The following is a 14,088-nucleotide window of genomic DNA, read 5'->3' on the forward strand; positions in this document are numbered from 1 at the left end:
GCAATACTCTTCCAACATCTTCTGTAGCTGCTCTTCTGAAACTGCCAACAGTGCTTGGTCATCCATGTATTTTATAGTCTTTGTCTTTTCATCATCAATTAAAATACCTCTTGCACTTCCCATAGCCTTGCCTATCCAGTCTTGTACATATATGTTCAGTAACTTTGGTGACAGTGAGTATCTTTGACTTTCCAATACTCATCCCTTCCTTCTCCTGATTCCCTACTCTAACAGTCATTTTTTGCTTTATATACATCTCCTTTATTAACATTTTATCTTTCCAATCCATCACACATCTTTTAAAATTATCAACAGTAAACTCTAACAAACATTAAATTTAACAAGACTAGAAAAAATAATTGATTTTATTCACCTTCTCAGAAGTATTTTAAAATTTCAGCTCTCTATTATAACTTACACAAATTGTATACAAACATTCCTTCTACAGCTGTGTACATTATAGGTCTGTTCATATACTCAATTTTTATCTCTACCTTGCAAGCTGTAATAAACCAGGGAACACAACAAGCTTTTTTGCCGTTCCTGTACAGCGCTTTTTTGTTCGAAGTCACACAAGTAAATCTTATGCGGTAGGTGACAGTGGTTTTTTCCCCTTCACATAGCAATAATTTTTCTGTTGAAGGTTCTGAGGATAAGAGCATCATTGTGTGGGACACGAGGCGTGGACGTCCCCTCTCCTGCCTGCAACTCCAGGTGCCGATCCTATCTTTGGAGATGTCCACAGACTGCTCGAGAATTGCAGTTCACCTCCTGGAAAGCCGGCAGCTTCCCATCATTTGCCTGCATAACACCCCAGCTACTTATGTCAAGATGCCAAGTTATGTTGCGCCTGCGAAAGAGGTTGAAGGTAATGAGAATAATATATTTCAGGTATAGAATATTCTTAAGTATCACCAAAGCAACTATGACAGCCACAAGCAAAGGAAAGCTATGAGGGACAACTGTGAAATCACTTTGTTTTTCATTGGGATGATGTAGTACACATCTTGGATGTCCAGTTACATTAAGAAATCTATTATTCTTCATACAGTTGCATATTTGAATGAATTGTTTTCATGGAATGTCTTCAGTGTTGATCTTAGATATACTATTGTCTTGGATTACAGTGAGGTATTATTAGTAATACTTAGCTATTTATAGCTAAAGTTGACTCACTATGCCAACCATTCCACTTCTCTTATACGGACTTTGTTTTCTGATGTCAATTATGGCATCCCGTTTCTGGTTGACATGTCAGATGGCCAATAAAATTTTAAAAGTGCAAGTTGCATATCTGAACTGCTTCGTTCCTTGTCATTGATGTTCCTTGCACTTTGTCTTAACTATTCTAAGCAGTGGGGAAGGAAACCTCAGTTAAGGGTATTTTCTCTGGCAGATTAAAATATATCACAATTAAGACTATAAAAAGTTGACTCCATAGTAGTCTATTACTGCTGCCCAGTCTCACGCCACTTTCCAAAATGTTTGAGAAGTGATGTGCATGGGGGTTGTCACCCACATGTAGAAATTCCTGAATAAAGACAAATGTCTCTTACAAACAAGTACATGCCCAGCATATAGCCAAATAAGCATTATTTATAAATATCTGTGCAATATTTTGTTCAACTGACATGTTCCACACCATAATGTTTGTCTGAACTGTGACAATGGCACATGTAACTAAATAAATAAGTAATGGTTGGAATATGACACTGCATGTCATTGATCTAATTTGGAGGATGTTGAGGGAGATGACATTTTCTAAAACGTTACCAAAAGTAGCACTCTGGCCAGTGCCTGGGATGTAAATGTGGTATTAATAGCGACTTTAACATGACCAAATAACATTCATGGGTGGAGCAATTACCTATTGTACATGAGAGAATGCTGTGCTTATAAGAATGTCAACAAGTGCTGTTATTGGTTGTTCTTAAGCAATCCATTTGTGAAAGAAAAAGAAGTGGCACATTGCCAACAATAATGTCATAGTCCAGCTCAGACAGCTATGTGTCAGTTTTTTTAAATATTGTGTACAGAAATAGTAACCATCTCAGTGGTCAAGTGGTAGTGTTACTGCCATTGGTGCAGAAGGACCTGGTTTCAATTCCTAGTACCTTCTCACATTTTTCTGGGGTAGGGACATATGGAATAGGATCCACACAGCCTCATGATGCCAAATTAGGAGCTGCTTTAATAAAACGCAGCAGCACATCATTGGGATTCACCTACTGGCAACAAGGCCTGAGGGACTGGCAACTTACCAGTCAGACAGCCCATGATCATAAATCACTCATCGTACTGCCTTATAGGCAGCAGTTCACCAGTTGGAACAGGCCTAAAGCCTAAATATGTTATTGGTGTTTACATTTACAAAAATATTTACATTAACCTGGCTGGACATCCAAATGCATCTTTCATCCACTATGATGGGAGATAATCAAATTTCTATCCCTGTCCTGTCCTGCTTGTCTACACGATTGTTGCACCTGCAGCTTTATTTAAACTGTACATGCAAATCTTTACAAAGAGTGTCTTTGGGGACACAGCAAATAGATAAGAGAAAATTAAGAAAGTGGAGGCAAGCTGACCAAGCCAACAGACACTGCAACATTAGCTGCAGGGGTCTCCAGTCTGCAGAGGAGGTTTGCTGCAGTGAAGGAATGAATCTATCTTATCATCACTTTCGTCTCTTTGGCCATCATATCAGTGGAACAAGAAAGGTTAGGGAAAACCTTACCATTTATATGGCTCCCATGTTCATGCAAAAACTAAATAAGTTCATTTTTCATACAATGAGCTGAGAAACCCAGCATTGTGTGGCGTATTTATTTAGAGCTCTGCCTGAAACTTCATATGTATGGAATTTATTTTGGTCTTATAAATCTTCTTTGTGTGAAGCATTTGAATGAGAACAGATGGGGACACAAATGAAGCACTTGTTTGCTTCACTAACACATGAAACCAGGTAGAGCTGAGGTCCATGCCTTCAGCACATGGTGCCTGGCCTTTTGCTTTTTTATGGCCATGCATATCATAAGCTCACCAGGAATTTTACATTTAGAAGAGAAATTATAAATTGTTAGGAGTAAACAGGATTCAGCGTATAAAAACTCCCTCACATTTCCTGCTTCTCATCAAAGTTTCTGCATCTATGATGTTACACTGGAGAGAAGTAACTTTAAGCCTCTGCCAGTGAAGGGTTCCCAGGAATGAAGATAGATATGATGCTTTCCATACATAAGATGCTTTCCATAAGAGTTAAGTCACACCATGCTTTCAGAAGGAGTTTACAAATAATTAATTAAACCTTCATTGGAATCTTGAGACAGTGTAGCCCTCAGTCTTTCAGCCTTCCACTGTATTCAGAAAAACTCGACCATTTTCTAGGTATTTTTATTTGTAAAGTAAATGAAATCAAAATGTGATAAGGAGGGACCAGAATCAGAGAACAAACTTAATAAATCAGTTTGTCATACCAAATAATATAAATAAAACCTGTTGAAAGAAGCAGAGCAATGTTGTTAAGTTTTTATACGCAAGGCAAAATCAGCAAATCTGTATATCCTAACCAAGTAAATTCAGTGTTAGTTTGTATTCATAAAGATAAGGATGTAGCACTTAAATTCTGCCACTGAATTAAACTTCTGAAAGTACATCTGCTGCCATCAAGGTAAAAAACATGTAACAGCACCATCTGCTGGTTCTTTGCTGTACTACGAAACTAACAGCACCAACCACAAAGTCAAGTAGACTGTCTTAGATGAAATTTAAATTTACAGTACTTGTCCGTGTTCCAATTTTGATGAAATAATGCCTATATGTTGCCCCAAGGTAAGTGCAAGTCATCTGTGAAAAAGGCAAAACTGTCCTTGTAATTCTTTCTAGGCCACAATGAATTCTTCAAACCTTGTGTTTTCTTCAACGCCAGTGAGCCTAGCGAGCTGGACTATCTTTGTTGAAATGTGTTCCTTGTAGAATGTGATTTCCTTTTTAAATTCATCCCTGACAAATCAGGAAGAAATTATTTTCCAATGTCTTAATGTGGGCAGTGTGAAGTTGAGTCTGCATAAAATGTGAAGCCTGCAATACATTTAAGTTGTTCTACTTTTCATTTCTGCACTCCTTTTTCCTCTACAAATTCAACTCTAGTTAGTTTTAAATCAAAAAAATGTTCCAGGCATGCACCTTGACTTAACCAACATACTTTGCAGCAATATATGAAGTCTCCATACAATTCGTTCAGTTCCATTGGAAACTACTGTAACTGACAATGGAGTAAGGCATGCAACTTCAGGAATTTTACTATTCATATTACCAATTTCTTTACATGCTCCATGTCCATGAATTTAGCACAAAATTCTTCTCGATGAACAGAACAATGAATCTATCTTTTGATTGTTGTAATTTTTTGTTCTTTCATTGTCAACTAAACCTTTAACATCTTTCTGCATTGTAGTGTAATGTTGTTTCATATGAAATATGCAGTACATGTCACTTATGTGAATTCTCGTTCCTCACTTCCATCATTCCCATTCATTTTAAAGGATTGTGATGATAAGATTGGTAGACTGCCTCTTTTTATACAAACAGGAACAGAACCTGTGAACATACTTCATACCACGAACAAATAGCAAAGGGTGAAGAGTGCTGACACCACAATTTGCCAAACTCTGAGAGTTATGCCAACGGGAAAGTGCCCCATCACATTGCCAAAGGAAATTTTGTTCTGATCTGGGTACTTCCCAGGACTGAGGAAAGCCGAGTGACAGAATGGTCCCTGATCCACATGCAACCCACACATGCCACATGCTTGAAGTTTGGCATGCCATGGCTGGCCCTGCTTTATAGGATATTCATGTCCATAAAGAGCAGACACGACCATCTATTCCTTTGTAAAATAGCACATGTAACTGTAGCACTTCATTTCTGTACCTCTGGTCATCAATAGTATTTCTCAAATGATCACAAAAACCATACATCCATTTAACATAACGTCTTCCCACACTATCAAACTCATCTCTTTCTGTGGTATTCCTGTGACTGTATCAGCTACCTGTGTACACTGCCTTGATGATGACATGCTCTCAGACCTCTTTCATACAAAACAACTGCTGAGTTTCTGCAGGCAATTGGCTTGCAGACACCATCAGCATGTTTTTTGGCACATTCAATCCTTCTGAAGTGCTTCACAATGTCCAGTGATTCTGTGCTGCAGAAAAGGGTCCAAATAATGTTTTGTTACACTGTCAAATCACCAAAAGACTAGAGTCTGATCACAACACAATGAACAACATGACTAAGGCAATGACATAATATATCAGAGGGAAAATTGTTTCCTCTTTCAGTCAAGTTACTTTGTTGATGACTATTGAGGAGGAAGCTATCAAACCAAAAACGGGGTACATTAACATTTTAAAACCCAGAGCATGAAATACTGGGTAACTGAAGCAAGGGACTAAATAACTTATTGAAATGTGAAGGTGGAAAACATTACAAGCAGCAGTTATGTGATAACAGTGACTTCATTAAAGAAGTAGGTTAATATCGAAGTTGGATTATAATTTAAAGTGTGGTGCACAGTGGAATGAATTTGTTGGCTGTATCTCAGTCAGATGATGAACAGAACAAAGTTGGTTGAAGAAATTATAACAGTATTTCATTGTTTTTACCATACACTTTTCATTTTCATATGCAATTATAGTTCAGTGTTGCATATCTTGGCAACAGATTCTGTAATGTATTACTAAATTTACATTCACATTATATGTTGTCTGCTGCAGACTTGCGACCCACTGGGCCTAAGAGACCAATGAGAAGACTATTGAAAAAGGAGGTCTCTCTAGACACATATACCTGGCAGAAGAAATATGGACACTTGACTTCTTCCATAATGATGGCAGCTGTTGATGAAAGACTGAAGAGGAGGTTCTCTGTCTCTGCCAGTATGGAGGAAATTTCCAAAATACCAACCAAAGGTTCTACAATGGGTTCACAACAGGTATATTTTAGAGCAAAAGTTTTGTTACAGTTTCTTAGTGAATTTTTGTAAGTGCTAATAAGTTATTTATCCTTTTAAATGAAGCCGCATGGCTGGCCGGAGTGGCCGAGAGGTTCTAGGCGCTACAGTCTGGATCCGCTTGACCGCTACGGTCGCAGGTTCGAATCCTGCCTCGGGCATGGATGTGTGTGATGTCCTTAGGTTAGTTAGGTTTAAGTAGTTCTAAGTTCTAGGGGACTGATAACCACTGCAGTTAAGTCCCATAGTGCTCAGAACCATTTGAACCAGCATGTCTATGTAAACAATAGTAAATGCAAGGCTTTAAACTCTGATCTGACAAATCTTTGATTAGTCCATGAACACGCATACACTTTCTTACTGTTGTTGGGAGCATGATGGTAAGTCTAGCTTGATATGTATTTGTGTATTTTGCTGCAACATGTTAACATTCAGACACTAATTGAAGCACTACATGAATCAATGATAAATCATTAATGTGGATACAGAATGTGGTTTTATGTACATTAAGTAACTTGTTTTGTGTTTGCAATCTGTGAATAGTCATTCCTGATTTTTACCAATCTTCATGTGTTTGTTGAATTGTGCGTCTGAACAGTTTGCTTAACCGTCTTTGGCGGAGCAGCCATGAAATTGTGAAATTTCAATTTATCAATAACTGGAATAGATAGAATTTTATGGTTCAGAATTCACTATGAGGCTTAGAGGACACTGGCAAAGTTTGCATAAATGGCATTGTAGAGTAGGAGCCAGTGGAACATGGTGCGACTGCAGAACAAGCTGCTGCATGTTACCTGAAGCTGAAGAAATGTGATTTGGATGGTAGCCTGGTTAGTCGGATCATTGTTTCTTTTTCATTCAATCTGAACTGAATTTATTGGGCATTAGCTTACACTATACAGCCAGTTCATAGTTACACACCTATAGTCTTGCCACAACTGTTAGTGTGTTTTAGGGTGTTTGTGTGGTAGTGTGTGTACTTTTGTTAGAAAAAGAGCAAGAGCAAGAGCTCAGAAGGTAGTGTGAATACTGTTGTCTCTTGGGTGTGTGTGTGCACCAAACATTAGTTGCCTTTCTCTTATTTTCCATATTCTTTCATAGTTACACAAAATATATGGGTAGCGATAGAAAATTAGTATTAGAATATTTATTTATTTGCATGCACATTGTTGATAGAATATTCATAATTACAGGTACACCAATACTGTATAATCATTGTAAAATCAGGTGTTGTAGGACACTTTTGTGCACTCCATTGTCAGTGGTGTCACCTGCACATACCTGTGGCAACAGTGAATCCTATGTCAAGTGGAAAAGTCTATAATCCTGTGTTGCTAAGAAAGGCATCGCACAGGTTGGCAACTGATGAGCCAGCTTCACAAGTTCATATAAAAAGATTGTAATACTTCTGTGTTGTATGGGGCACATGAAGAAAAGGTGATCTGCACCTTCTTCTTCTCTACAAGAGAAGAAAGCTGTCTCTACAATATACAGCCAGTGAAGATGTTTATGGAAACTTCTGTGGTTAAATCAGAGAAGCATAGGCACTTAATTTGTGCAAGATTTTGTCTAATATGAGACTTATGGCCAAACTGTTGCGTATTTCTCATGTTTGTGTTTTGTTGTGGTCGCCCATGCCTGTTGCCAGTCTTCTGTCATGCATGTGTGTATGACACATTGGTAATTCTTACATGGGGTTGCAGTGCAGATGGTATGCCCTGTCACAGCAGTTTCTTTGGCTGAGTAGTTCACAGCCTCATTGCCAGTGAACCCACATTGTGATATCGCCCAACCAAAATTTATGGAATGACTTTCTCCATTCATCAATTCCAACACTTCGATAATCTTGCATACAATTGGGTTTCTAGTAACATCTGTGCTAAAATTTTTAAGTACTGTTCAAGCAGGTAAAGAGTCAGTGAGTAGGAAATACAAAGATGCTGCAATCAGCAATCAGAAATGTTGTGCTTCTAGTATTGCAACAAGTTCTGCAATCATGATACTTGCCTCCACTGGTTATTTGAATGGCCCAGACTTCTGTAAACATGGTACACAGAACATGCTTCCAACAGAGTCACTGGTTTTGGAGCTCAGGATACTGTCTTAAGAACTGTGCCAGAATTTTATTGTTAATGTGAGCCTCATGACTTTCCTAACGTCTGATGGAAAGCTCTGTGTATTAGTAGTTTCTAGAAGTTATAGGTGATCACAATAAACATGATGGTAAACAGAGGATAATGAACATAATGGAAAACAGAGTAAAAATCTGACAACCCAGAAAAACCTGAAGTTGTTTGTTTAAGTCCTACAGCTGCGGTAAGAAATGACTTATGAAGATAAACTATCCAAATACAAATTAAAGGAAAAGGTTTAAAAACAACACACACAGATATGACAATGTATCCAGCAACCCAGAATTTACCATTGATTTTTTTAATTCTAACTCAGTAATAATTTTCAAATCACAGGGGGGGGGGGGGGGGGGGGAGGGGGGGTTTACAAGCACAATTCATTACTGAGGTGAATAGTTTTCAGTATTTTACTCCTTTCCAGTACTGACTGAAGTGATCATACCTTAATGAACACTGATGGAAGAGAGGGAACTAATGTCAAAGCTTTAATAAATGTTTTGTGACAGTGCATGTTACTTGGTAAGCCTGTTATTCCTGTCCAATGCTAGAAGGAATTTGTTGTCAGTTACATTAGCATTTGACAAACATGTTAATCAATTTATATGCATACAATTTGGTGACATATTCTCTCTCTCTCTCTCTCTCTCTCTCTCTATTTAGGATTTTTCTCCCTAGTACAAGTTTTTTAATCTTTTAGTCATTTTATCCACATGCATGCACCTAATCAGATTTTAGGATGAGTACTAAAGACGTTGGTGGCATGCGCTCATCAGTTACATCATTGTGATCAAAAGTTGTATCAGTAAGACAACAAGTGTAAGGCTTGGACAGTTTTTCAGAATGTTAATTCAAATGAACCAACCTTGGAAATCTTACCTCATTAAGGCTAATCTCACATTAGTCAATTAAATGGGTCAACATCTGTCAATTCCTGAAGGAGAATATAATTAACATCAAATTCAATAAATTTTGTAGTTCTTGTGTCAGGGGAAAGGAACATCATGGCACTTTCCAGTCTTGTTTTAGCTTTGTATAGAACCTGAGACCATATACATAATCAGTTCATATCATTTGTTATGCAAATACTCACTTTATTTAACAAATATATTTACAACAATGAAGTCCCAAAAGAACTAAGATTTAGTTCTGCAAGAGCCTGCTTTCTCTCTTTTCCAGGAGGGAATGAAAGATGATTAAAAAACAAATTTACAAGGACAAATGGTGAGGAGCAGGTCGTCATAAGATTAATGGCGGGCATCCCAGATTTATAATATATACTGAAGAGCCAAAGAAAATGATACACCTTACTAATATTGTGTAGGGCCCCTTTGAGCACACAGAACTGCCACAACACAATGTGGCATGGATTCTACTAATGACTGAAGTAGCGCTGGGAGGGAATTGACACCACAAATCCTGCAGGTTTGTCCATAAATCCATAAGAGTACAAGGGGGTGGAGGTTCTTCTGAACAGCACGTTGCAAGGCATCCAAGATATGCTCAAGTATGTTCAGGTCTGGGGAGTTTGGTGGGCAGCGGAAGTGTTTTTACTCAGTAGAATGTTCCTGGAGCCACTCTGTAGCAATTCTGTAAATGTGGGGTGTCGCATTGTCCTGCTGGAATTGCCCAAGTCCGACGAAATGCACAATGGACATGAATGGATACAGGTGATTACAAATGTGTCACCTGTCACAGTCATATCTAGACATATCAGGGGTCCCATATCATTCGAATTGCTCATACCCCACACCATTACAGAGCCTTTACCACCCTGAACCGTCCCCTGCTGTCATGCAGGGTCCATGGGTTCATGAGGTTGTCTCCATACCCGTACACGTCCATCCTCTCGATACAATTTGAAGACTCGTCCGATTAGCGAACATGTTTCCAGCCATCAACAGACCAACGTCAGTGTTGATGGGCCCGGGCAAGGCGTACAGCTTTTGTCATGCGTTCATCAAGGGTACACGAGTGGCCTTCAGCTCCTAAACCCCATATCATTGATGTTTCATTGAATGGTTCACATGCAGACACTTGTTGATAGCCCAGCATTGATATCTGCAGCAATTTATAGAAGGTTGCACTTCTGTCACATTGAATGATTCTCATCAGTCACCATTGGCCCTGTTCTTGCAGGATCTTTTTCCAGCCACAGTGATGTCAGAGATTTGATGTTTTACTGTATTTCTGATATTCACAGTACACTTGTGAAATGGTCTTACAGGAAAATCCCAAAATCACTACCTCGGAGATGCTGTGTCACATCGCTCATGCATTGTCTTTAGCACCATGTTCAGACTCACTTAATCCTTGATAACCTGCCATTGCAGGATCAGTAACTGATCCAATAACTGCGCCAGACACTTGTCTTATACAGGTGTTGCCACCCGCAGCGCTGTATTCTGCCTGTATTTGAATACACAGGCCTATACCACTTTCTTTTGCACTTCAGTGTATACAAAACTTGTAGCTCTAGCAATACATTTAAATTATATACAACATGGTTTATGAGTAATTGTTTCAATTTCCTCTTGAATACATGACAATTGTCAAATCCTTTTTTCACATTCAGTGGGAGCTTATTTTAAAAATCTTATACCGGACTAGATAACTCCTCTTCGTACTACATCAAGGAAAAGCATTTGGTTGTTGATTACAGATGTCATCAGCGAATAAATTTACTGAGTTGTGTCAGTATTCGAAGGATGCTGAATAGGTGCCTAAAGGATGTCCCAATTTGTAACACTACATATCAGCCCCACAGCTCGGTGTTTTTATTTTAAAAACATTTTCCACTTTTGTAGCATTTTCCCAGAACATTATAATGCACCATACAAAATCATAGAGTGGAAAGAGATGAAATAGGACAACATTATTATTTCTCTGTCAACATATGGCGAGCAGCATTGATACTCTGTATCAGTTGCCAACCTGGAAGAGTGCTCGTCTGAACAGTCACTTATTTTTAGGACCAAATGTATTGTATATGTTCCAAAACAGTTTCATGAGAACATCAAACAGTTGCTTAAAATTCTGATGAACAAAATCTTTGCGATAAATTATTCAGAACAAACACATTGTGAGTGAATCAGAATTGCTGAGAAAACCCTAACAGCGTTCCTACAGTAGTGAAGTAAGCCATTATCAAGTAAAAACTGTTTTGTGGTTGATGCCCTAAGTAGGGATGTGTTAAAAAAATGAACATGGTAAATGCCAACCAGCAATTTCTTTAGTGGAAGTAATATGTGAGACAGACAGGGTTATGAATAGAAGAGCTTTCATTTCAAAATTTGAAAACCTGGAATTTATTTAAGTATGTGGTACCATAAATAGATTAGCCAATAAAATAATCTGAAGCAATCAGGCCAGCAGACTGCAAAAGAAATTTCACCATTGGAAGTTAGTTTAACACAAACTTCAATAGAATTAGGAAAAACTATTTCCCCCAGACGAGATGCCAACTTGATAAATGATCATCACAGAGCTCCACTAGTTGTTCGGGACTACAGTCATCTTGAAGGAATTAACCATAATGAAACATAGAGCCCAGTCACAGGATATGACACAATCAGAACTGTATTCAGTATTGCATTATGTTAAGGGTAAGCACAATTTGTTATGAACTCAGCATTTTAAAATGGTTTGCTAATAGGAGAAATAAACAGGGAACAGCCTGAAGGATTTCATGATGACTCCAGGGGAATATGCAAACTCTTAAAATTTTTCATAGATTTACAAGTTATTAGAATGATCAGTTCACACATGAACGGTTTGATTTCAGATTAATCAAAATCAGCACAGTTTTGTGTTTGTATTGTCACATTAGTAACATATTGGTTATATGATAGTTTCTAATTGTTTTGTATCTTTATTAAGTACTTATTGGTGGAGCCAAAAATGGCATCCTCAATGACTTGTTGATTGTAGAGTGAATTCAAGAATATAATGGGAGGTATTGGGCAACATTTCAAAATATTGATCAAAGGTGACGAAAATGGTTCACGTCTCATCAGTCGGAAGTCTTATGCAGAATGTATACTCTGTCAATTTAATATGGCAGAGACAAACCTGAATATGGGTTGCACTTTTTCATTTTACGTGTGAACTTGGCATCTGTCTCAATTGTGCCTTTTAATGTACTCGTATTACAGAAGCCATCACATTTTGTATAATTGTTAATTATTTATATTAAATTACAATATCATATATAAAAAAACAAAGATGAGGTGACTTACCGAACGAAAGCGCTGGCAGGTCGATAGACACACAAACAAACACAAACATACACACAAAATTCAAGCTTTCGCAACAAACTGTTGCCTCATCAGGAAAGAGGGAAGGAGAGGGGAAGACGAAAGGAAGTGGGTTTTAAGGGAGAGGGTAAGGAGTCATTCCAATCCCAGGAGTGGAAAGACTTACCTTAGGGGGAAAAAAGGACAGGTATACACTCGCACACACGCACATATCCATCCACACATACAGACACAAGCAGACATATTTAAAGACAAAGAGTTTGGGCCGAGATGTCAGTCGAGGCAGAAGTGTAGAGGCAAAGAAGTTGTTGAAAGACAGGTTAGGTATGAGTGGCGGCAACTTGAAATTAGCGGAGATTGAGGCCTGGCGGATGACGAGAAGAGAGGATATACTGAAGGGCGAGTTCCCATCTCCGGAGTTCGGATAGGTTGGTGTTGGTGGGAAGTATCCAGATAACCCAGACAGTGTAACACTGTGCCAAGATGTGCTGGCTGTGCACCAAGGCATGTTTAGCCACAGGGTGATCCTCATTACCCACAAACACTGTCTGCCTGTGTCCATTCATGCGAATGGACAGTTTGTTGCTGGTCATTCCCACATAGAATGCATCACAGTGTAGGCAGGTCAGTTGGTAAATCACGTGGGTGCTTTCACACGTGGCTCTGCCTTTGATCATGTACACCTTCCAGGTTACAGGACTGGAGTAGGTGGAGGTGGGAGGGTGCATGGGACAGGTTTTGCATCGGGGGCGGTTACAAGGATAGGAGCCAGAGGGTAGGGAAGGTGGTTTGGGGATTTCATAGGGATGAACTAACAGGTTACGAAGGTTAGGTGGACGGCGGAAAGACACTCTTGGCGGAGTGGGGAGGATTTCATGAAGGATGGATCTCATTTCAGGGCAGGATTTGAGGAAGTCGTATCCCTGCTGGAGAGCCACATTCAGAGTCTGGTCCAGTCCCGGAAAGTATCCTGTCACAAGTGGGGCACTTTTGGGGTTCTTCTGTGGGGGATTCTGGGTTTGAGGGGATGAGGAAGTGGCTCTGGTTATTTGCTTCTGTACCAGGTCGGGAGGGTAGTTGCGGGATGCGAAAGCTGTTGTCAGGTTGTTGGTGTAATGATTCAGGGATTCCGGACTGGAGCAGATTCGTTTGCCATGAAGACCTAGGCTGTAGGGAAGGGCCTCACCTTCAGCCCCACTCCCAGATTCAACCAAACAGCCCTCGTCAAAGATTTACTGTCCTACACTCATACTCTCTGCTGGAAGTATCACTTTGCCACGAAGAAAAATGATCCTAATCCTACTCCTAATGATCCGACTCCCCAAGACACTATCCAAATTGAACCCTGCCTGGAACAGTTCCGTCCTCTGTCACAGCGGGACCCACCTCCTCTTCCTCAAAATCACCCTCTCCAAACCTTCCAGGAATTTCTGACTTCCAGCCTTGCATCTCAATCCTTCTTAAAAAACCTTAATCCTACACCCAACATCACCACTGCTGAAGCCCAGGCTATCCGTGATCTGAAGGCTGACCGATCCATCATCATTCTTCCGGTGGACAAGGGTTCCACGACCGTGGTACTTGATCATCGGGAGTATGTGGCTGAGGGACTGCGTCAGCTTTCAGACAACACCACATACAAAGTTTCCCAAGGTAACCCCATTCCCGATGTCCAGGCGGAGCTTCA

The 14,088-nt window shown here is 39.4% G+C and overlaps 1 protein-coding gene across 1 annotated transcript in view; it reads left to right on the forward strand.

The window, feature by feature from the left end:
* Positions 1-14,088, forward strand: part of LOC126419723 (protein qui-1) — a 918,484-nt gene that overhangs the window by 878,475 nt on the left and 25,921 nt on the right. Inside the window, exons 23-24 of the mRNA XM_050086903.1 lie at positions 644-868; positions 5,781-5,998. Coding sequence (XP_049942860.1) covers positions 644-868; positions 5,781-5,998 — 443 coding nt within the window. The remainder of the gene's footprint in view (positions 1-643; positions 869-5,780; positions 5,999-14,088) is intronic.

The sequence above is a fragment of the Schistocerca serialis genome, chromosome 9 (genome assembly GCF_023864345.2).
Source record: "Schistocerca serialis cubense isolate TAMUIC-IGC-003099 chromosome 9, iqSchSeri2.2, whole genome shotgun sequence".
In the NCBI taxonomy this organism is placed as follows: domain Eukaryota; kingdom Metazoa; phylum Arthropoda; class Insecta; order Orthoptera; family Acrididae; genus Schistocerca; species Schistocerca serialis.